General features: G+C 41.4%; 1 protein-coding gene across 3 annotated transcripts in view; it reads right to left on the bottom strand.

Moving 5' to 3' along the window:
• The window catches only part of CPNE8 (copine 8), a 990,278-nt gene that overhangs the window by 516,085 nt on the left and 449,127 nt on the right, over positions 1-25,066 (bottom strand). For all 3 annotated transcript variants that reach the window (XM_086967237.1, XM_086967238.1, XM_086967242.1), the window contains one exon: positions 1,336-1,399. In XM_086967237.1, coding sequence (XP_086823363.1) covers positions 1,336-1,399 — 64 coding nt within the window. The remainder of the gene's footprint in view (positions 1-1,335; positions 1,400-25,066) is intronic.

Here is a 25,066-nt window from a genome sequence, read left to right as displayed (position 1 = left end):
GCTGGACTGTTTCCTCTCTGAGAGCGCTTAGACTCTGTGTTGAAGAGTACAATAAGATATCGTCCATTGTAATGCGATAACTATCCATCCAATCTATGTTTTATAGGTGTCTGAACAAATCTCCTATATCTTTCATATACAGGCTCAGTGTGTGAACACTTAGAGACAGAAATGAATCGATTTACGTCGATGCCCTTTCAAGACATGAGCATGCTGCAATTTTCAGTCTCCCAGAATGAATTTTTATATTTGTGTGCACTTTGAAGAGGAAGCAAAGCATTGGTAAAGTTCTCTTCAATCATTTTGTCTTAATACTTTTTATATATTTATCTTTGTTCATTATGATTATTATAATGCCACCTTTATCTGATGGTTTTATTTCATCATAATAGTTTTTATTGGATTTGTCAATGCATGTTAATTCTTTCTTTCACTTGTTCTTTTGTGTTGGTTTTGTGTTGCTTTTAATGAGGAAGATGTTTGTGTTATTCTTTCACGTATTTTTATTATTCTTGGTTTTCCTCTTCCTTTTATTAGATTCTTGTCTATATTTCATAGTCACATCTCATCAAAAAAAGATAATTTCTTGAAATCGGTAATTGAGCTCAAGATGCTTGCTTCATTTAAACTTATTTCTCCCTCTGAGCTACTTCTAGTGTCTATGTTCAATTAATGACTGGATTTACCCATTACTTCTTGCTTTTTGAGGTTATCAAATCACCTAGATTCTTTCATTGTCATAATTATTATTGTCATATAACTTCTGTTGTTCTTGTACTTCTTCCTCATGTCATTGGTAACTTTTTTTCACTTTCGATACAAGTTATGCTCTCAATATTTGATCTTCAAATTTGTCAAATTCTTTCACCAAATGCAGTGGTACAAGAAAACATAATACATAGAGAACCGTGAAATATGGTAGATATTTCATAAAACTCTGCAGTTTTATTACTCTCAGGACTACTGGGATTATGAGAAATAGACGACCACATTATGAAACAACGTGACCTCAATTCTGAGCTAAAAATTCAAATTGTGTGGCACATTGCTGGGCAGAATAATTTTCATCCATTTGAAATAGAAAAAGACATTATGTATCAAATGCTGTAAACCCATAACTATGCTGTATATGCTTCATCCAAAGATTCTGCATATCCACTGGCCCTCATCAGTGTCCATTGTGTTATTAACCATTTATGCAGGAAAGGTAAACACAAGCTTAAAGTTTATAATATCAGCATAACAACATATAATATTGTGCCATATTACAAAGTTATTCATGTGCAAGATGGTGTACTTCATAACGGTATACAACAAAATGTAAAATGTGCTTACTCTGCAATTATTCAGCTCTTCAGCCGTTAATATGATGGTACCACATTTCTTTCCTGGAATTCCTCTGAAAAATAGAACCTACATTTAATTTGCAGAAAAACGTTTTAATATCATAAAACAGTTTGTAGGTAATCATGTATGAAGTAAAGAGATGCACACACAATAGCACTGCTCATGCTACATGCAATAAAAGATAAGGGTTGAAGTCTAACAGGAAACAGCAACAGACTATGTCACACTCTTAGGACTGGGCTGGCAGCGTAGCTGTTTGTAAGATACATTGTTATCAGTTCTTTAAAATATATGCAGAGTGGGCTTTGACTCTACCTAGCTACTACTATTTGATATATCATTTCGTATTCCAGAAAGAGCTTCAACTGGAATGCACAGGGTACTATTTTATATCTGAAAAGCACACTCAACCACACGGTTTTACACATTAAGTTCTCTCCTGTATGAACAAGCACCCTAATTGTGGTAATGTTCTTTCTGGTGGATACTCTATCTAACCAGAGATTCCTTACCTTTAAACCATTACCAGGTCCCAGTCTGGATACAGAAATGTTTTCACCAGTGTTCCCTTGCACCCTTGTTGGTGGTGTCCTATGACTTTGTGGTGAGGTTAAACTGCCTAGGAAGTGACAAAGAGGTGCCACATATATGCACCAGCCCTGTCTGCTGCTGCCAATTTCTTAATCTTTCTGCATTAATGCCCTCAGGCACTGGGCAAATTGCAGGAAAAGGTGTGCCAAAATCTATCTTAGATCTTAATGATGATGTTCAGTAGTCTACTTCAATATAAATAAACAACAAGAATCCACCTGATTGGGTGATGTGTTCCCTACTGTGGTGGGGAGCACATAGTGTTTTTAAAATACCCCTCACACACCAAAAGGACCCTTGGTGTCATGCTTCATCATTGGGGTCTTCGCATCCCTCTATGGGATGCGGCGTGCTACGACCTAAGACTACGCGGGAGCACTGATCATACAGACTATGCATGGTGCATGTGAGGGTTGGTTGTGAGTATGTGGTGAGGCAGTTAAAGTGAGTGAATGGTTAAAAAGTGCCAGGCTCGTGGGGTAGGTAAGAACAATTTTATGAGCCCCCGGGCTGGTACTATTAAAATGGGTGCAGATTCAGGTGATTATGTGATATTAAGCACATCACCTCTTGGGTGCATCAACATATTTCGGAGATTAACTCCTTCTTCAGGACAGGGTGCACCACACCCCACCTTACTCACGTTTTCCTAAGTAAAAAAGTGTATTTACAAAAGAGTGGAGATGTAGTACTGTAATGTGCCTACAAATTCAATGGAGTTCTCTGCCAATATGCAAATAACCTAAAAGGAAAAACAGGAAGAAAAGACCACAATGTAGTACTCCACTCCTGATTTTTTGTACATGGTGCGGTGACCTGTAACAAATGTATAAATTGTGTTGGGTCACTTGACAAAATTATGTCATGCTACTCGTGCAGGTGACCCTGTAAAAAAGGGGACAAATACATTACAAACACACACATAACATGAAACACACACTCTAGAGCATTAGATTCCTTCTGCCCCTAAGACTTAACTTATAGTGTGAAAAAAGTCAGGTTATAGAGGGTAAAAAAGGCATACTTTATGTTCTTGGTACAATGCCTCATGAGCCTCCAAACGTTAGGGGTTGCTCTGACCCACTGGCTCCTGTAAGTAATACATAGTATAGCAGTTGTAGGTACTTACAGGTTGGTGAAATACAATGGCCCCATCTTTCTATAAACATTTACTCATGAGTTACAGCAATCGTAATATCCTTGCTCCCCCGAACGCGGCTCCGCTGTGAATGCGGTCGAGCGCCCAGGGGGAGGTATTTATAGCGGTAGAAAACCTCGCTTGTCATGTTAATTGGTAATTAAATAGGTGGAAGGGCCTAATATGGGTATTCCGCTCATCCGTCATCTTGGCGATTTCTCAGAAGCAGTGTTAGTAGTTCAGGAGTATTAGGAGCTCATGCTCGAATGTTGTCGTGGCAGCGTGTTTGGTACGCACATGCGCGTAAGCTCAATAGTGCGGCACATCCGCGAGAGAGAGACACATGTCTCTCTCGCGTTCAGAGGTTATGCCGAGGCACGTTGTCATTTCTCGAGTAGATTTTCATGTGTAGATACAGGCTGCATAATTATTTCAACATAATAGAGAAGGTTATTAAAGAGCTTCAGACTAGAGAAAATAAGATATTTCATTTCATTTAGGAGCTGGATATTACGAGATAAAAGGAGTGAATAATCCCTTAATCAGTCAAAAAGCAGTAGTTGATTTTATTGGAATGTGGATGGTCATTCAGGTGACTTGGCCCCAATCCGTCAATGTGTGTTCCCAGACGGAAAACCCAACGTTGTTCCTTTTGGAACAGACCCTTATCCGTTGGTAGTTGTTTAATTACTGTCCATTTGATGTTATTTACACAGTGTTGGGCTTCCAAAAAATGTGTTGCCATTTTTGGTGGTACTTTTTTTACACCTGATATTGCTCTTGTGCTCATTCATACATGTTTTGATGGCTCTGGTTGTCATTCCCACGTACTCCAATGCACAGGGGCATGTAATCATGTCAATTACATTTTTGCTGTTGCAAGTGGTGAGACTCCTTTGTTCCCATGTTGTGCCTTTTTTTTATATTTATTTTTATTAAATGAAACAAGCAATGCAAACACAATATACAGTAGCGCTTCATTCACATGAGGTCAGGTAGATAGTACATCAAATAATAAGCAATCATTGTAGGGGGAGGCGCATAGGGGAGAGACAATAAGCAAACAATATTACAAACAGTGAATGTGGGGTCAGGGGGAAAGTGGGATATCGATATCATCCACAGCAGGTAGTGTACATATGTCACCTCGAAACCTATTCCATTGTCCCCAAATTTTCTGCCATTTCCGGGGCCGGCCCCGGGCCAGATACACCGTTTTTTCCCGAAATGCACCAATCCATGTTTTCCTTCCACATCTCAACCGTAGATGTCTGGGAGGGCGATACCCCCATCGTACCACGGGAGCGTTAGTTTGGACGCGCAATGCGAGGTCGACCGTCCCATATCAATTTCCTCTGGAGACCCTCGATGTCACGAAAATAACTGGCGGGACTATGTCAAGCGTATTTTGGAAGGTGTATAAGAAGCGAGGCAAAGACATCATTTTAAAAAGGGCCGCCCTTTTTAAAATGATGTCAGCGGAGAGAGCGGAAGCCTACGCCATCCAGCGACATCCTGCCGCAATCGAGTTAAAGGTGGGAGAAGATTCAGCTCAAACCGGGCTACAGGGTCTAAGGAGACCCAAATACCCAGATATTTAAATCCCGTTTGTGTCATCTGTAAGGGGCAGTTACGCAGGAGGAGGGGGTCATCGCCAGAAAGAACATATAAATATGATTTTGCCCAATTGATAATTAAACCCGAGTTTCTACCGAAGGAGGCCAGGACATCACAGAAAACCATCAACAATTTCTTGGGCGAGGTGAGATATAGCAATATGTCGTCAGCATAGAGCGAAATCCGATCTTCATAATCAGTGGACCACCGAATACCCCTTATCGAGGGCTCCCAGCGAATCCAGGCGGCAAGGGGCTCCAGGGCCAGGGCAAACAGGAGCGGCCAGAGGGGGCATCCCTGACGAGCACCACGCCCGAGACTAAACGGTACCGAAACTCGACCATGGACTACAATCTGAGCAAGCGGATCTTCATAAAGAAGCCGGACCCAACCGATAAAGCCGGGACCGAAACCAAATTTAGCTAATGCAGCCCACAAATAAGGCCACTCAATGGTGTCAAAAGCCATCGTGGCATCCAAGGACGCCAAGATGGTCGGCTCGCGCAACGTCCCAGCCCTCGCGAGAACTCCATGCAGACGCCTGAGATTCAACGCAGTGTTACGATAGGGAATAAAACCGGACTGATCCGGATGGACCAGGTCACTAATGACAGTGATCAAGAGACTGGCCAGCACCTTTGCGAGAATCTTAGGCTCTGCGTTCAAAAGAGATATAGGACGATGCGACCCACACTTGTCCCTTGGTTTCCCTTCTTTATGTATAACAACAATCGTCGCAAGTCGCTGGTCTCGGGGGAGAGAACCATACTCACGAGACTCCAAAAACATATCTCTCAAATAGGGAGCTATCTTATCGGGTCGCAACTTGTATAGCTCTATCGGCAGCCCATTAGGACCCATGGCCTTACCAGACCGCACAGAGCGGATCGCAAGGGCAACCTCATCGGTGGTTAGTGCGCTATACATTCGCTCTCTATCAACGTCCGAGAGACTCGGCAGTGCAATGTCACGCAGCAACAAATGAGAGTCTTCCTCCGGCCTATCCGATACGGGGGAGTACACCGTCCGAAAGTGATTAGCAAAACACTCAACAATCTCTACCGGGTCTGTGACTCGCACACCACTCACCTTCTCAATCTCAGGCACGACCCGACTAGCCCTGTCCTTCTTGTCCAACCATGCTATCAATTTACCTCTTTATCTCCCACATCATATAGACAACCTCGTTGCTTTCGACTCATGGCCTTAGCAGCGTCTGTAACTAGAGCCCTATATTCCAATTGTTTCAATCTTAACATATGTGTCTTCGCTCCAGGTCTAACTCAAGGTCTGCTATTTCAGTTTCAACATTCACCACAGCCTCATTGTTCAGTTTTTTAAAGCCGGCAATCAAAGACAGGGCCTGACCCCTGAGAACTGTTTTAAAGGCCTCCCATGCGGTAACTGCAGCAGTTGCCACCTCACCAGCAAGAGCAGACACCTAACCTTAAAAAATGGCAAAACATGGGAACAAAGGAGTCTTACCACTTGCAACAGCAAAAATGTAATTTACATGATAACATGCCCCTGTGCATTGGAGTACGTGGGAATGACAACCAGAGCCATCAAAACACGTATGAATGAGCACAAGAGCAATATCAGGTTTAAAAAAAGTACCACCAAAATGGCAACGCATTTTTTGGAAGCCCAACACTGTGTAAATGACATCAAATGGACAGTGATTGAACAACTACCAACGGATAAGCGCCTGTTCCAAAAGGAACAACATTGGGTTTTCCGTCTGGGAACACACATTGACGGACTCAATGATGAAATCCCTTGGGGCCAAGTCACCTGAATGACCTTCCACATTCCAATAAAATCAACTACTGCTTTTTGACTGATTAAGGGATTATTCACTCCTTTTATCTCCAACTATCCAGCTCCTAAATGAAATGAATTATCTTACTTTCTCTGGTCTGAAACTCTTTCATAACCTTCTCTATTATGTAGAAATAATTATGCAGCCTGTATCTACACGTGAAAATCTATTCGGGAAATGATAACATGCTTCGGCATAACCTCTGAACGCGAGAGAGACGTGTGTCTCTCTCGCGGATGTGCAGCACTATTGGGCTTACGCGCATACGCGTACCAAAGACGCTGCCACAACAATATTCGCGCATGAGCTCCTAATACTCCCGAACTACTAACACTGCTGCTGAGAAATCGCCAAGATGACGGACGAGCGGAATACCCATATTAGACTCTTCCGCCTATTTAATTACCAATTAACATGACAAGCGAGGTTTTCTACCGCTATAAATACCGCCCCTGGGCGCTCAACCGCATTCACCGCGGAGCAGCGTTCGGGGGAGCAAGGATATTACGACTGCTGTAACTCGTGAGTAAATGTTCATAGAAAGATGGGGCCATTGTATTTCACCAACCTGTAAGTACCTACAACTGCTATACTATGTATTACTTACAGGAGCCAGTGGGCAAGAGCACCCCCCAACGTTTGGAGGCTCATAAGGCATTGTACCAAGAACACAAAGTATGCTTTTTTAACCCTCTATAACCTGACTTTTTCACACACTATAAGTTAAGTCCTAGGGGCACAAGGGATCTAATGCTCTAGAGTGTGTGTTTCAAGTTATGTGCGTGTTAGTAATGTATTTGTCCCCTTTTTTACAGGGTCACCTGCACGAGTAGCAGGACATGATTTTGTCTAGTGACCCAACACAATTGATACATTTGTTACAGGTCACCGCACCATGTACAAAAAATGAGGAGTGGAGTACTACATTGTGGTCCTTTCTTCCTGTTTTTCCATTTAGGTTATTTGCATATTGGCTGAGAACTCCATTGAATTTGTAGGAACATTACAGTACTACATCTCCACTCTTTTGTAAATACACTTTTTTACTTAGGAAAACGTGAGTAAGGTGGGGTGTGGTGCACCCTGTCCTGAAGAAGGAGTTGATCTCCGAAACATGTCGACGCACCCAAGAGGTGAGGTGCTTAATATTACATAATCACCTCAATCTGCACCCATTTTAATAGTACCAGCCGAGGGCTCATTAAAATAGTTCTGACCTACCCCTCGAGCCAGGCACTTTTTAACCATTCACTCACTTTAACTGCCTGACCACATACTCACAACCAACCCTCACACACACCACGCATAGTCTGTATGATCAGTGCTCCCGCGTAGTCGTAGGTCGTAGCACGCCGCATCCCGTAGAGGGGTGCGAAGATCCCAATGATGAAGCATGACACCAAGGGTCCTTTTGGTGTGTGAGGGGTATTTTAAAAACACTATGTGCTCCCCACCACAGTAAGGAACACATCACCCAATCAGGTGGATTCTTGTTGTTTATTTATATTGTTTGGGAGAAGGTATCCACCCCCTATCTCTCTCTCTCTCTCCCCCCCCTTTGTTATTTATAGCAGTAGTCCACTTCCACAGAACGGGGAGGTGGGAGGGCAGAATGGAATCTGCAGTTAGATAGGTTAACCACGAAAAACAAAAAAGAGCATTACTGACAATAAGTAACTTGTTTTTCTGATAGATATTTCCAACCACATGTTCCTTACCTTTAGAATAGATAACACAGAAATATCTCCCACACAACGAGGGTCTGAGAAGTTGACCCAAATTAAGACAATTTGAAGGACCAAGTGGGCAAAAATGCCCCCACCCCATCAGACCTGAATATCAAGGCAGTAGTGTCCCATAAATGTATATATCTATGCCAGGTCACCACATTGGCCCTGGTGAAATGCACCCCAGATCTTCTGGGGGAAATACCTTGCTAGCCAGCATATAGAATATTTAAATGTATAGGACAGAACTATCCATGTAGATAGAGTCCTCTTTTGCACAGCCTTGACTTTATTGGTCCTAGTTACCCAGACTAAGACCTGAACATTCACATGATGGTTTGATGTACACTCAATGTAGGAACTCAGACCTCTCTTTAAGTCAAGTCAGTGGAGCCTCTCCTCCTCTTTCAATTGATGTGGTGGAGAAAAAGATTATTGACTGACCAACATGGAATGGTGATGCCACCTTTACCAGGAAGGCAGGTGAGTCTGGGAACCAACCAATTTAGCTGGAAAGAGAGTGGTGTATGGAGGTTGGAAAGAGAGCTCCTGTGGTTTATTCACGTTGCATGGAGAAGTGATGGCAATAAGTCTTAACCATCAGAAGTAGTGGCAAACACCTGTGCAAAGGCTCAAATGGCGTGCACATGAGGAATGTCAGGACTAGATTTATGTCCCACTGAGGCATGGTGATTGGTTTTGAAGGGGACATAGCATTAGATCATACAGAAAACATATCACAACCAGTAATTTGAAAAGAGAAAGTTGATCAAGCATAAATAAAAAAAGTTGAAAGGGCTGACTTGTAACTCTTAACTGTGTCCAAGACTAGGCCTCGTTGGGTCAATAACAAATCAAACAACAAAACATCAAGGAGTTTGGAAAGCAGAGAGTTTAGATGCTGGACCCTTCACCTGGCCACAAACGTATTCCAGTGTTATGCAATGATGGACTTCATGGATAAACATCTGGTTGCAAGTAAGACCTCTACTACTTCAGGCAGCAAATAAAAAGAATGTAGCTGTCATGCCTCAATCTCCATACATAGAGGTGTAGTTTACAGGTGCAAGACCCTCCCCTGTGTCAGAGAAAGGATGATTTCCCAAAGGAGTAGCTGTATGGGTAGGTAAATGCTCCGAAGCTCTGTGCACCACATTCTTCTGGCCCAGTCTGAGGCTATTACGGTAACGTAAACCCAACCTGTCCTGACTTTAATCATAACATGAGGCAGGAGAAGCCGTAGCTGGAATGTGTACAGAAGGCCTGTGCCCCATCACAGACAAAATGTGTCTCCCAATGACCATATTGTAGGAAACTGCAGACTTGGGTAGCTTTAACACTGTGCAGTCTTGATGGTGAACTAATCTAGCCAGGGCATGCCCCACTCATCGAAGATGCCATGTGACACCTCAGGATGGAAACATTACTTGTGGTCCGCCAGCCAACATATGCTAAGCTCGTGTTCACTGATGTTCAGGAACCCGTATAGGTGGCTGGTTATCAGAAAGATCATCTGCTGTTGGTGCAGCTACCTCCAAAGAAGTAGAGTCTCCTTGTACACAATCCAGGACCCACTGCACCATGCCTGCTGCAGTATTACATGGTAGTCGTGTTGTCCGTTAAGTCTACCAGTTTTTTCTTGAGGGTTAGTAGGAAGGCTCACTGGAAGCTCCAAAAGATTGATGATGTTGTGGAGCTGGCTCTCCACTGGGGGGAACAATCATTACAATGCAGTCATTACAACGCACTACATTTGCAACGTATGTCACCACAACGCATGCCATTACAACGCATGTCACTACAACGCATGCCAATACAATGCATTCTAATGAATAGTAAATTTTTTCCCCTACACTATCTAACACTTACCCTACTGTTGCACTCACTGGAGTGGGAATAGTAAATGTTACCCCTACACTATCCAACACTTACCCTACTGTTGCCCTAAAAGTATTATGCGTTGTAATAGTATGCATTGTAATGGTATGCGTTGTAATGGAATGCATTGTAAATGTGGTTTCTAAAAATGCGTAGTGATGGCATGCGCTGTAATGGATATTGCAATGTTAAAACCGCGTTGTAAAGGCATGCATTGTAAATGTTTGCGTTGTAATGTGTCCTATTCCTCCGCTGGATACAACAGGCCACTGATCTCTACCTCTCATTGGTGACCCCCCACCCCCACCCGAGCAGTAAATCATGAGCCATGATAATGATGTCTTGGTGTGGAAGAGAGAGTGGCTTGCAGCAGGTCAGGTTATTGCATCTGTGCAATGTCATGAGGTCCTGAGCTGTCTCTTGCAAGATCTAACGAGTGTGGGAAGGGCAACCACAGTCCTGGGCCAAATTTAGACTATAGCTTTTATTGCAGGCTGCCCCCTTCCTAAAAAATAGAAAAGGCTAATTTTAAAAAAGCCAGTAATTCACCAGAGGCCGTGCTCCCTTTCTCTACGACTCTGCAAACCCACCTCCTGGCACGCTGCTTGTTGGGGGACGAAGTCACCTTGGTTGCTGAGGGTCCTTAAGGGCTAACAAGACCTCCTGTTACCTCCAGTAAGCCCTACACAGTGGGATTGCTGAGAGGTTGTCGGAGGCAGCACCCTCTTTTTCTACAACTCTGCAAACACTCCTCTCAGCGCACTGCTGGTGGGGGAAGAGGTCACCTTGCCTCCTGTAGATTTCTCTACTATTAATATTTTAATAATGTGGCAATAAGTAGAGAACAGCAATATAACCTACAACTTAGCTATATCTAACCCCCAGATGCATCAAAAACCCATTTTGCGATTCCTTAATAGCGAAAAATACCGATTCGCTATTAAGGAATAGCTAAATGGAATGCATCAAAAAATCACTTAAAAAATAGCGATTTCTTGGAATTCCTTAATTGTGACTCGCAAATTGCGAGTCGCAATTAAGGAATACCTCCCCATTCATTCCTATGGGCCTAGAGGTCCATAAGAATGAATGGGAAGACAATCTCAATTTGCAAATCGCAATTAGCGATTCGCATATTGAGATTGTGATTTCAAGGGTGCAGGGGTGTCCAAAGGACACCCTATTGCACCCCTGAAATTGATCTGTGCACATATGTTGGCACACACATGCCCTTAGGGCATGTGTGTGCGCAACATGAAACTTTGAAAAATGCACTTTAGTGCATTTTTCAAAGTTTTTGCAAATTACCATGAAGTTGTACTTTATGGTAATTTGAGTGCCCTATTAGCGAAATCGCTATTTTAAAAACTTTCATGCATTGCATTTAAGGAATCTCAATTTTGTTAGGTTTATTATATTAAAAATATGTAATGTAATTTAAGAAAATAAAATATCTAAAAATAAATACTTTAAAACAATGTAGTAAATCAGTATAAAAAAATATAACAAATAATACATTTAGAAATTATCATTTACAAAACCCTTGAAATCCACTAAAAGAACTATAGGTTTCAGCCACGTTATAGTTAGTAATTAGCATTTTAAAAACCTTAGAAATTCACTGAAAAAACCATAGGTTTCAGCCACCTTATTGTTAGGAATTAGCATTTAAAAAACCTTATAAATTCACTGAAAAAACCATAGGTTTCACACATTTTATAGTTAGCTGGACATTTCACTCATAAAAAACCATTGAAATTCCCCTGTTATAGTTAGTTCAGCTAACTATAAATCGCGCGCCCGCAATGCACTGCTGATGACGTCACATATTACATCACTCATGACATCATGGATGACATCTCAAATGACATCACTCATGACATCACTGAAAACAACATCCACTGAATGTGTGTTTATCTGAAAAATAAATATTTTTATATATGTATATAAAAATCAAGGTCTCTGTGTGGCCCGAAACACGTCATGGCGGCAGCAAGCACAAAATAAATAATTGCAGTACATAGTAAGTGGAGTCCGTTCTGTTCCTTACGGTGGAGTCAAAGGAAGAATTTGGAAATATATATATATATATGTATATATATGTATATATGTATATATATATATATATATATATATATATATATATATATATATATATATATCTCCTTCGTATTTTAAAAGAATTACCGCACTCATGGGGGCGTTAGCAAACTTCTTCATTTTAGCTTCTGAACAAACGCGTCTCGGTGTTGAGCCTTCTTCGGTGTTCACGACACCTCGAAGACGGCATGTTAATAAAGATATGTTGTTATTCATGGCAATCAAAGAGGAACACATACCCCTTAACTGAAAATGAGCGCCATATTGGAGTTCATTACATGCATATTCACAAAGCACACCAACATTTTATAATGCATAAATCATGTGCTGCATGCGAAATAATAGAGCCGTTTATCGGCATAAACTTTTTCAACATGATTAAGGGGTAAAAGAAACTAAATCACGCTGTGGATCGGCTGGTGTCCCTTACTTTGAAGATTCTACCATATGAAGTCTGCGAGAATCAAAAATCTTAATATTTTCAACAGCATTTCTACAATTCATTATTTTCATCTTTGAACATTTATTCAAGTCATAAGCATGAAATTCATATATGCTTTTCTACAGGACAGTATACCAATCTGATACAGAAACAAAAGACCTCTCAACCTATTTCCCCAAATGCACCACTAGCTCCTCACAACTGTTCAGACCTTTCGGAAATGTAGTCAATAAATCAATGATATATCTTGATTCTAAGCGGCATAATTTACGCTGCCTATCACCACCCCTGATATTGGTTAAAATACGAAGGATTGGAGCGTGTCTATATTGCGGTTTTCCACTACCGCGACCGGCACCCCTCCTGAGAGTGCCCCATAAGGAGGTGGAGACAGAGAGTGATATATATATATATATATATATATATATATATATATATATATATCTATATATATATCCATATATATCTATATATATATATATATATATATATATATATATTCACTGAAAAAACCATAGGTTTCAGGTCATATATAGTTAGGATTTAGCATTTCAAAAAACCTTTGAAATTGCACCTATATAGTTAGTTGGACTAACTATATTTCGCGCGCCCGCAATCCACTGCTGATGATGTCACATATTACATCATTCATGACATGGTCAGTGACATCACTGATGACATCACTAATGACATAATTCATGTGATAATATGATGCACCTCCTTACACTCTAATATAACCTTTGATACACCCAGTGTTAAATCCAGACTACCATTCTTGAAACCATTGACACACCAATACCAGTTACTACATACGGACTCACTGATTGCTAGGTTTACACACACATCCACTTATTCACCTATAGAATCACTCATACATACAGTCACTCATCAATACAACACTAACATATGCACTCATACCCCTATACAGACACTCACACACTGCCACTCATCCATGGAGTTACTCACACACCTAGTCAGTCATGGAAAGAATCAATCACACTTCCATTTCCTCAACTATACAGTTATACACACAACACCTTACTTATTCAAACATATACTAACACATACTTACTCTCTTATACAATCACTGATACAAGTACACAATGATCCATACAGCCACTCACACAATCAGTGGCTCTCATGTATAGTCATTTATATATGCCATCTCTCACCTGCACTGTGTTTTACATACGTACTTACTTGGACATGTAGCACTGAGATATCCATTAACTCACCAACACACACATGCACACAGTCAACCGCCCATACAGCTGTTTCCACATGCACTCTTAAACCCATACACCTAGTGAATCAACTGCGCACACATCTATGCACAGAGTCACACACCTCCCAGCCACCCACACACACACTCAGTCTCCCATACAAATACTTGGACAACCAATCAATAACCCATATAGCCACTGATATAGCTACTGATCAACACATGCAGCAGCTTACACAACAACAGACTTAATGATGCACACATTCAGACAGTTTAGTCACTAACCCATGCATTCAGTAAGACACATTTAATCACTCACTCATACAGTCAGTCACGCACCTACTAAATCCTTCATCCAGACACTTATACATCCACTCATTCTTCAATATGTAAAACATATTATAACTTTACAGAAACACACAGACACTGAATGATGACATTTGAGATGTCATCAGTGATGTCATCAGTGATGTCATTTGAGATGTCATCAGTGATGTCATCAGTGATGTCACTGACCATATCATGAATGATGTAATATGTGACATCATCATCAGTGGATTGCGGGCGCGCAAAATATAGTTAGTCCAACTAACTATATAGGTGCAATTTCAAAGGTTTTTTAAATGCTAATTCCTAACTATATATGACCGGAAACCTATCTTTTTTTCAGTGAATTTGCAAGGTTTTTAAAATGCTAATTCCTAACTATATAAGGCCTGAAACCTATGTTTTTTTCAGTTAATTTGCAAGGTTTTTTAAATGCTAATTCCTAACTATATAAGGTCTGAAACCTATGTTTTTTTCAGTGAATTTGCATGGTTTTTTAAATGCTAATTCCTAACTAAATGAGGCCTGAAACCTATGGTTTTTTCAGTGAATTTGCAAGGTTTTTTAAATGCTAATTCTATTAGCGGATAACCTTTAAATATGTTATTATTCTTGTGGGACCACCTAGGCAGCCCTAGGGATCCGATTTTTGTACCGGAGCAAGACGCTCTCTGATTGTGCCGTATTTCTTGCCTTCTGCACCCTGATTGTGCCATATTTCTTGCCTTCTGCACCCTGATTGTGCCGTATTTCTTGCCTTCTGCTCCCTGATTGTGCCGTATTTGTTGCCTTCTGCCCACTAATTGTGCTGTTTTTTCTTGCCTTATGCCCCCCGATTGTGCCGTTTGTTGGGCCTTCTGTCCCCTGATTGTGCCGTTTTTCGTGTCCCTGCCCCCCTGATTGTATTATCTTTGCCAGTGTTTGTTCGCTGCTGGTATTGTCTTTGCCAGTGTTTCTTTGCTGCCGTTATTGTCTTTGCTGCCATTATTGTCTTTGACAGTGCTTGTTCGCAGCTGATATTATCTTTGCCAGAGCTGTGTGGGCTGTGTGGGCTGTGTGGGCTGTGTGGGCTGTGTGGGCTGTGAGGGCTGTGAGGGCTGTGAGGGCTGTGAGGGCTGTGAGGGCTGTGAGGGCTGTGAGAGCTGTGTGGGATGTGAGAGTGTGGGCTGTGTGGGCTGTGAGAGCTGTGAGAGCTGTGTGGGCTGTGAGAGCTGTGTGGGCTGTGAGGGCTGTGAGGGCTGTAAGAGCTGTGGGGGCTGTGAGAGCTGTGTGGGCTGTGAGGGCTGTGAGGGCTGTAAGAGCTGTGGGGGCTGTGAGAGCTATGTGGGCGGTGAGAGCTGTGAGGGCTGTGAGGGCTGTGTAGGCTGTGAGGCCTGTGAGAGCTGTGTGGCCTGTGAGAGCTGTGTGGGCTGTGAGAGCTGTGTGGGCTGTGAGAGCTGTGTGGGCTGTGAGAGCTGTGAGAGCTGTGTGGGTTGTGAGGGCTGTGTGAGCTGTGAGGGCTGTGTGAGCTGTGAGGGCTGTGTGGGCTGTGAGAGCTGTGTGGGCTGTGAGAGCTGTGTGGGCTGTGAGGGCTGTGTGGGCTGTGAGAGCTGTGTGGGCTGTGAGGGTTGTGTGGGCTATGAGCGCTGTGTGGGCTGTGAGAGCTGTGTGGGCTGTGTGGGCTGTGAGAGCTGTGTGGGCTGTGAGAGCTGTGAGAGCTGTGTGGGCTGTGAGAGCTGTGTGGGCTGTGAGAGCTGTGTGGGCTGTGAGGGCTGTGTTGGCTGTGAGAGCTGTGTGGGCTTTGAGAGCTGTGTGAGCTGTGAGAGCTGTGTGGGCTGTGAGAGCTGTGTTGGCTGTGAGCTCTGCTTCTTTTGTGTCTCGGTCTACCTAGCACAAGATGAATGCCAACACTTCCTGGTTAGAAGTGTTGACAGCCAATGAGCATGCTGCTTTCCTGTGAAATGCATGCTGATTGGCTGCCACTGTCTGTCAACACTCCAAACCAGGAAGTGTTGGCAGCCATCTTGTGCCTCGGTAGAACCAAGGCACAAGAAAGCAGTGAAAAAAGGTGCAAAACACACAAAGGGGGCAGGGTAGAAGCACCCTGACCCCCTAGGCCTGCTCAGGGGGTCCCACAAGGCCCCCCCATTTTTTTTTCAGAAAAATCGCGGGGGTACGCGCACCGTCCGAGCACCGTGCGCGGACGGTAAGCGTACGGTGCGCGTACCCCCGTGATTTTTCAAAAAAATAAAAAACTGGGGGGCCTGGGGGGGCCTTGTGGGACCCCCTGAGCAGGCCTAGGGGGTCAGGGTGCTTCTACCCTGCCCCCTTTATGAGTTCTACACATTTTCTTTCTGCTTTCCTGTGCCTCAGTCTACCGAGGCACAAGATGGCTGCCAATAATTTCTGTTTTGGAATGTTCACAGACAGTAGCAGCCAATCAGCATGCAGCTCGTACTCAGGAAGGTACAGAGTACAGTAAGCTTACAGTGCACTCACGGTGTCCCGCCCATAGATATATAATTTGGGAAAATTGAATTTTCTAAACAACTACTTGAGGGGTTTTCACCAAATATACAAAAGGCACTTCTGCATACCAGGCTCTACCATTTTGCCAAGTTTGGTATAATTCCATTCAGCCGTTCGGGCTGTAGCCATGTCTAAAGGTCCTATGGGAAATTGCATTGGACTCAATTTCACATTCAATTTTCTCAAAAACTACTGGAGGGATTTATACTAAACATACAAAAGGCACTGCTGCATACCAGTCCCTACCATTTTGCCAAATCTGGTGTAATTCCGTTCAGCCGTTCGAGCTGTAGCCTTGTCAGAATGTCCATATGGAAACTAACATGGGGAAAACACTAAGTGGGACCCCCTTTTTTCTCAGCCCACGCTTGACGAATCCCACCGAAACTTTCAGGGAAGGAGCGGAGCGCAGCGAGGCAAATTTAAGGAAAATTACAGGCAGATCCCTCAATCGGCGCCAAAGTTATTCCCAATAGAATGTTCGGAATTTCCTATGGTAACTAGGTCCTAACTATATTTACCTACTGGCGACCGCCAGTAGGTAATATATATATACATACACACCTATATATATATGTAATATAATATATAAACAATTTTAAGAAGTGTTTCAAGATCCACCTTATGGACAGGACTATTTAGTGCTTCTGACTATTGATGAAGATCCCCTGGAAGAGAACACCAGGCTTTCGTTCCCAGTTTCTTGGAGTAAGTGTCTCATCAAGCCTTAATTTTTCAGGCCTAGTCTTTTGATTCAGAGTTCCTAGAAGGTCCTCGTCTTCTAGAAGGTTCACTATATCCTGTTTCTCTGGATCTGTCTTCACCGCACACCACCTTGCTATACAGACCAGTTAGACCACCACATAGTAAATCTCGGGGCAGACATTCTACCCGTGTCTAATGGGCCCTTGGCTTTTTCTTCCAAGATTCACCTTTGTTGGGTACCTGAAGTTAGCTCCAAGGACACAAATCTCAATTTGCAAAAAAAATTAAAAAAATAAAAATCAGTAAGTTGATGAGTGCCATGAAAATGTCCAATAATCTGGGAGGACAATCATTTAGAATATAGCCACATGGCGAAGAGGGACAAGTGGGATGCGGTGGTGAAATAGGATGGCATGGGATATGTTGGGGATGCATTTATTTAGATTACCACTTTTCAGGTCCTGGTCCAAATATTAGATCTGGACACCTAAATATTTAAAAGTGTTAGACTCTCAATCCAAGACGTACCCAAGAATAAAGGATTCTCCATTGATGTATTGGCTTAAGTGGAAACGAGCAAGACTTTTGCCAGTTGATCCATAGACCCGATATTACTCTGAACTCCTCTAGCAGTGTCTCAAAGTGGGACAGGGCATCTTCTGGGTATCTAAGAAACAATAAGCCATATATTGACTGCCTAGAGGAGACACACATGACAGATCCTGAACTGCGGAAATTGATAACTTCGAGGACAAAGCAGATACTGGTGTGCTAGACGTTGACAGGTACGCAATCAAAAACACCATCAAAGGTGGAGTCAAATTTCTACTCGATGTTGAAGCATCCTTGGTGTTTGCCATTGAGACTCACATTGGCGTTGAGGTCACCTTTGACAGCTACTGTCGATTATCGGTCGAAGAAGCAAGTGTTGATGTCAAAACCAGTGCAGAAGCTATTGTCGACGTTCAGAGTAAAACATTCAACGTCGCACACAGTGGGAAAGCTACAATCAACATCAAGAGAAAGACTTTCAGTGTCAAAGGACATGGCACAGCCTTTACCAATGCCCAAAGCTGAATCGAGACCTCGCTCAACATCTAAGGCCTCTTGAATATTTCTCCATACTGGTTTCAGAGTTTACAGAATAGACCTGTGCCCCATACTTCAGACTCTGAATACTTGCAGCAGTGTTCTCCATTAAGAGTCACACCCGAGGTTCACATTTCAGTTACACCATCTCCAAGGGGGTCACCATCTCCTCAGTTTTCTCCGGGCACACCATATGTACACCCTGAGACTCCAACAGGACCATTAAGTAACCCACATATTCCAGCCTTGTCCACAGCCAGAGCTAGAAGATCACTTGGATCTAGACTTAGAAGGAGATCTCAATCTTGGTATACAACGTCTTATTGTCAGAGATCATTCTCCTACTCTGACTGACAGACCTCCTGCCGGAGTGTCCACTGGGGATGATCATCTTACTGTCAATGAAGTTTCAATAAGAGGAGCAACTAAATTAAACATTGATATCCCTACGAACACAACATCATCTTTTGTGATTTTTGAGACTCTGCATCACAGAACAGTTAAAAGATCATTGCTTCCCCTGATTACTGGCCTTCTGAAGCCTGCAATGCAATTATTTTCAATGCCCACATCTGTGAAGTCAGCCCAATCTTGATTTCTTAAGAAATATAAACTCCTGACCAGGACCCACTATGCCTTAGATCGGATCCTAGTCCTGATTCAGTCATTATAGCAGCAGGAAGAAAATCTCATACTGTTTCTTCTTCCTCATCCATCCCACCAGACAAGTAAAGCAAACAAATAGATGCTTGTGGCAAGAAGGTGTGTGGACCATCAGCATCAACCATGAAGGTGGCAAATGCTTCTGCTTTGACGGGAAGGAACAATAGAGCTCTGTGGAACTCACTGGGAAGGTTTACAGAAACAATTCAAAAGCAGGACAGACAATATTTTCGAGATATCTTGAATGAAGGAGGCTTGGTACCTAACCAGATTATAGGTGCAGAGCAGATAAATCAGGTCATGCAACACATGGATATTGTCACAGTAATTCTGCATACAGATCATCTTGGCTTAGATTTAACAGCCTTAACCCAGAGGCTCAACATCAGATTGCATATCTACGTTTTTCAGGTAATGCTTATTTCGGCTCCCATGCAGATGAAGAAACGTCCAGAATGAAAACTGAGATGGACACTTTGAATGTTGTAGGCTCAGATGAGCTAAAGGAGCATCGTAGGAGATATACATTTTATGATACAGGTTTGTTCTCTCAGAGGGTTCAAGCCCCTCACTAGTATCATCAACAACACTAACAACAGCCAAGGCAACACTGCCATCCTCGAAAACTATCAAGAGGAAAAAGATCTCAACAGTAGCCTGCATCTCCAGGAAAGCGTCAGGCAAAGCAATAATCCCTCATTTCCCCCTTCCCTGTTGCCCTCTCCGATGGGCCAAAGTATCACCAAACATCTGGAAGAGTGGCTCTTACTAACAACAGAGAAATGGTTCCTGACTATTTTTCAGGACCGATATTCTCTTCGAATTCAGGTCTTCTCCTACTTCAATTCAACTAATCAAAACATCGGTGTATCAAAAGGGCATTCTACAGAAATAAGTCAAAATTGTGTTCCAGAAGCCTGCTGTGGAGGAATTTCCTCATCAAAAGAGAGGACTGAGGATTTATTCCCAATACTTTGTGGTGTGAAAGAAAGGTCCAAAGCTAGAGTTTAGACCCCTTCTGGATCTGCGAGTATTAAACAGGTACATAAAGAAAGAAAAATTCAGGATGTTGGCATTACACCAGATTTATCAAAAACTGTATGAAGGAGAATGGATGTGTTCTATAGATCTCTAAGATGAGTAATGAGTACTTCACATTTCAATATCCATTAAGCATTGAAAATGTCTTTGATTCAAAGTGGGAGTTCATCATTATCAATACAAACGCTGAGCTTTCGGCCTAAAACTGGCTCCACTGACGTTCACAAAATGTATGGCTGTTGTTGCTGCTCATCTAAGGAAACAAAAGATCTTCCTTTATCCTTGCCTAGACAATTGACTAATAAAGAGTACTTCAACAAATGAGACAAATAAACGTTACCAATTCTGTGTCAAGATGCAAAACAAATGGACCAAAGTCCTCTACCTGGTCGATACAAAGTACAAGGAATTTACTTGGTATATTGAGGACAAAAAGGGTCGAGGTCGCAACCACATACAAGTATTTGGGGATCCACATAGAACATTGGATGTCCTTTAAATATCATCAAGCCGCCACACAAAAAAGCACAGACATGAATATTTGGGATTTAGTTGATGAAAAAGAAACTCAGCTGCCCCACACTTAATCATGAAATGAAATGAAATGAAAACAAATTTATATAGCGCTACTAAGCCCAGTGGGCGTCAAGGCGCCTAACCAAAAAAGAGGCTAGCTATAGCAGATATGCTCTCACTGTGGGTAGGCCTTGATAAAGCACAAAGTTTTGAGCTCTTTTTTAAAGAGGGACAGGGACGGTTGGGCCTTAATCTCCAGTGGGAGAGAATTCCACAGCCTAGGGGCAACGATGGAAAATGCTCTACTGCCCCAACGAACCTTCCTAGCACGGGGAACCACAAGCAGATTCATCTCCGATGATCTAAGGGTTCTACTGGGCACATGGCGAGTTAGCAGGGCACCTAGAGGGTCCAAAGGACCAGCTGCAAGAGCTCTATAGGCCAAGCACAAGATCTTAAAAGAGATCCTCCGTTGTATAATCACTTCCTAACAGTGCAGTTCATCCCAACAGTGGTATACCACATGGAAAATTATGCACAGAAGGGAAACAGTAACACTCAATAAGATCCAAACCAAAGAATATAAATCAGTATTCTGCATACCAAAATCATCATCTCCAGCCCAGGTCCACCATGAATTCAGATTGAAAAGTTAAAAACAACATAAAATGAATGCCTTCTTTAAATTATGCTGGAGATTGCATGCCTCCGATACAGGCTCCTTAAACAACCTATGGTGGATGGAAATCAAGAAAGCAACAGAGGATCAAACAAAAGCGCTCTTGGGAGAAATACCTAGGAAAGGCAATAGACGAACTAGGTAACTAACTCCTACCCCAAATATGTGTCTCATCTAAATGGCAAGAATCCCTTTGCAAAGAGATGGCATGCCTGGACAGTAATCAATTCATATTAAAGCCTGAGACTCCAGGAGTGTAACTCAGCCCATTTTTCTCAGGCCTTAAAACATCAGTACATGTTATACCACTTTGGAGACATGGGCACTAAATATGTTATTCCTACCTGGAAGGGCAAGTTGCAAACCTCAAGTTGTCGCATATGCAGATAAAAACATAGACATATCTTCTGTTTATTCCTGGTGGTCGTGACCCAAAGGAAAATGTTTCTCAAACGAACATTTTTTAAACTTCACATTCAAACCTGCAGACAAGCAGTAACCTCCTGGCTCAGTGGAGTATCCATCCCCTTAGTTTGCGATATAGAAGAAACTCAGTGGCATTGAGACAGAGCACTTCAAGGCTAGTGCACACTTTAGGAGTGCCTTGCACAAAGCACTTGCACTTTAGATCCAAAAGCAAGGGTCAATAAGACGTACTGGTTAGGTCAATGAGGCACCCTTTATCCTGAGTCAAGATTGGACAAAATGCTCTTTTTTCACAACATGAGGAGTGGCCCTAATAGAGCTAAAATAAGAAGAACTGAGCAAAGCATGGTTAACAATAGATGCGCACACAAGAAACTCAGGACCAGATGTACGACCCTTCAAATTTGCAAGTTGCAAATTGCGTCATTTTGAGACTCTCAATTTGTGACTTGCAAATTGGAATTTACAACAGTGTCTCAGACACTGCAATTCCTAATAGGGTCACAAATTACCTGCCTCATAAATAATCATGAGGCAGGTGCAATTTGTGACCCAATTGGGAATGGCCAGTACTCCCAAGGATGCTGTTCTGATGATGTCATCAGTGATGCCATTTGAGATGTCATCAGTGATGTCATCCGTGATGTCACTGACCATATCATGAGTGATGTAATATGTGACGTAATCAGCAGGGTATTGTGGGGGCATGAGTTATAGTTAGCTCAACTAACTACAACAGCCAAATTTCTCTGGTTTTGTATGAGTGAAATGTCCAAGGATGCTGGTCTGATGATGTCATCAGTGATGTCATTTGAAATGTCATCAGTGATGTCATCCATGATGTCACTGACCATATGAGTGATGTAATAGGTGATGTCATCAGCAGGGTATTACTAGGGCGCGGGTTATAGTTAGCTCAACTAAATACAACAGCCAAATGTTTCTGGTTTTGTATGAGTGAAATGACCAACTAACTATAACGTCCATGAAACTTGTTTTTTTCAGTGAATTTCCAAGGTTTTTTAAATGCTAATTTCTAACTACAACGTACCTGAAACCTAGGGGTTTTCAGTAAAAAAAGAAATATATATATATATATATATTTACACGATCTTCAAACCTCCACATGCAGCGGCGGAAGAAGAGACAGACCCCACGCTATCCGGGCAAGATGTTATTTATTCCAAATGCCTTTCAAAAATGCAACGTTTCGAGTACTGGCGTACTCTTGTTCACACACCACATTTGAAATCGGAAACTTCTTTTATCTACGCAGTTCTGACCCACCCTGTAGGGCCACACCTACCACACGTGAGTCACATGGTTCTACCTGCTGCTAGGTTCAAGCAATTTAAAGTTGCAGTACATATAATAGCTATGTCTTTGAAACATTATTGCATCGAAAAAAAGCAAACAATTTGTTGTGAAATGCTTAATATTGATTTTGTCACAGTTACTGACAATTCATATTGATTACTGTATAAATACTCAAAAGAAAAGTATGAATGTTGTATAACTGCATGAATGCAATGATGTTATTGTGCATCAACATTTGGATAAAGTAATATGCATGAATGCATAATACACCTCACAGTCAATCGAAAAAACAGCACTGGACCATTCACTAAATATAAGCATGACAAGAAATGTTATGAAGATGCAAATGATAGCTGTACAGTTGTAAATTGCTACCCAACTTGGCAGAACCTTATGAAGAGACAAAAATTATATCACCCAACAAAAAGCACCTCAGTGTACAAACCGCAGTTTCAAGCTTCAGTCCTGTATACTTATTTAAAATTTTTACATTTTAAATTGTATATGACATAAATATTAAGGACTATACACAAAAAAGTTGTATGTATCAAAAAAAGTGCTTAAGTGAATTCACAGTGCAACAAAACCACCTAAAGAAATTATTTCCATTAATTATTTAAAAGACTGCACTGCTCAGAAACCTGAACAGCTGACTTAGATTAAGAAACAGGACTACAGAATCCATGAAACAGGTGCTTAGATTTGAAATTCATATATATACAAGACATAAGTGATTCATCATTTTGTCTTAGATAGTCTCACAACAGAACCATGATTGTAATATGTGAATACTGTATGCAGAGTGTGTAAAATGGATCAATGCTCCTACAGGAAGTTGTGCATGTCCTCTGTATATATATATATATATATATATATATATATATATATATATATATATATATATATATATATATATATATATAAATTTATATATATATATATATATATATATATATATATATATATATATATATATATATATATATATATATATATATATATATATATATATATATATATATATATATATATTCACTGAAAAAAACATAGGTTTCACACCAGTTATAGTTAGCAGGAAGTTTTACTCGCATAAAACCATTGAAATTCCCACGTTAAAGTTAGTTGGACTCACTATAACTTGCGCGTGCAATGCACTGCTGATGACGTCACATATTACATCACTAATGACATGGTCAGTGACATCACTCATGACATCACTGATGACACCATCCAGTAAATGTGTGTCTTTTTGAAAAATAAATCTGTTTTATATATGTATATGTAAAAGTTGATGGAAGAATAAATGTTTAAATAAGTGTCTAAATGGATGTTTTTAAAAAAAAAATTGATTAGTTAACTGGCTTATTAAGTGTTTCTTAGTCAATGCATATATTAGTGAGTAATGTTTAAATATTTATATATATGTATTAGTGTTTCACTTTGTGTCTAAGTGGCTGCATGGGTTGGTGAGTAGGTACATGTGTAGGTATATGGGTTATTAGATGGTTTTTTAGTATCAGTATGAGTGTTTGTATGGTTTCATGGGGGTATTACCTATCACATAGATCCATGAATGACTAACTCTCTCTTTGTATGTGTTTTGAAGACAGCATATGTGCAGGACTGTATGGGTGGATGAGTGTGTATATGTGTGTGTTAGTGAGTGAATGACTGTCTCACTAGTGTCTTTATCAGTAACTACATATGTTTTAATCTAGTATATGTGAGTATTGATGTATATAAGTGAGTATATGTGAGAGTGAGATATTGAAAGAGTTCCTGTTTAAATAATTATGTGTTTCTATAAGTGATTGTTTAAGAGAGTAAGTATATGTAAGTTTCCTTACAAGTAAGGTGGTAGTGTGTGTATAGCTGTATATGCAAATAAATGGATGTTCAATAGTTTACTTG

This window comes from Lissotriton vulgaris, chromosome 1_1 (genome assembly GCF_964263255.1).
Source record: "Lissotriton vulgaris chromosome 1_1, aLisVul1.2, whole genome shotgun sequence".
In the NCBI taxonomy this organism is placed as follows: domain Eukaryota; kingdom Metazoa; phylum Chordata; class Amphibia; order Caudata; family Salamandridae; genus Lissotriton; species Lissotriton vulgaris.
The sequence above is the reverse complement of the archived record's forward strand: the minus strand, read 5'-3'. Positions and strand labels throughout refer to the sequence as shown.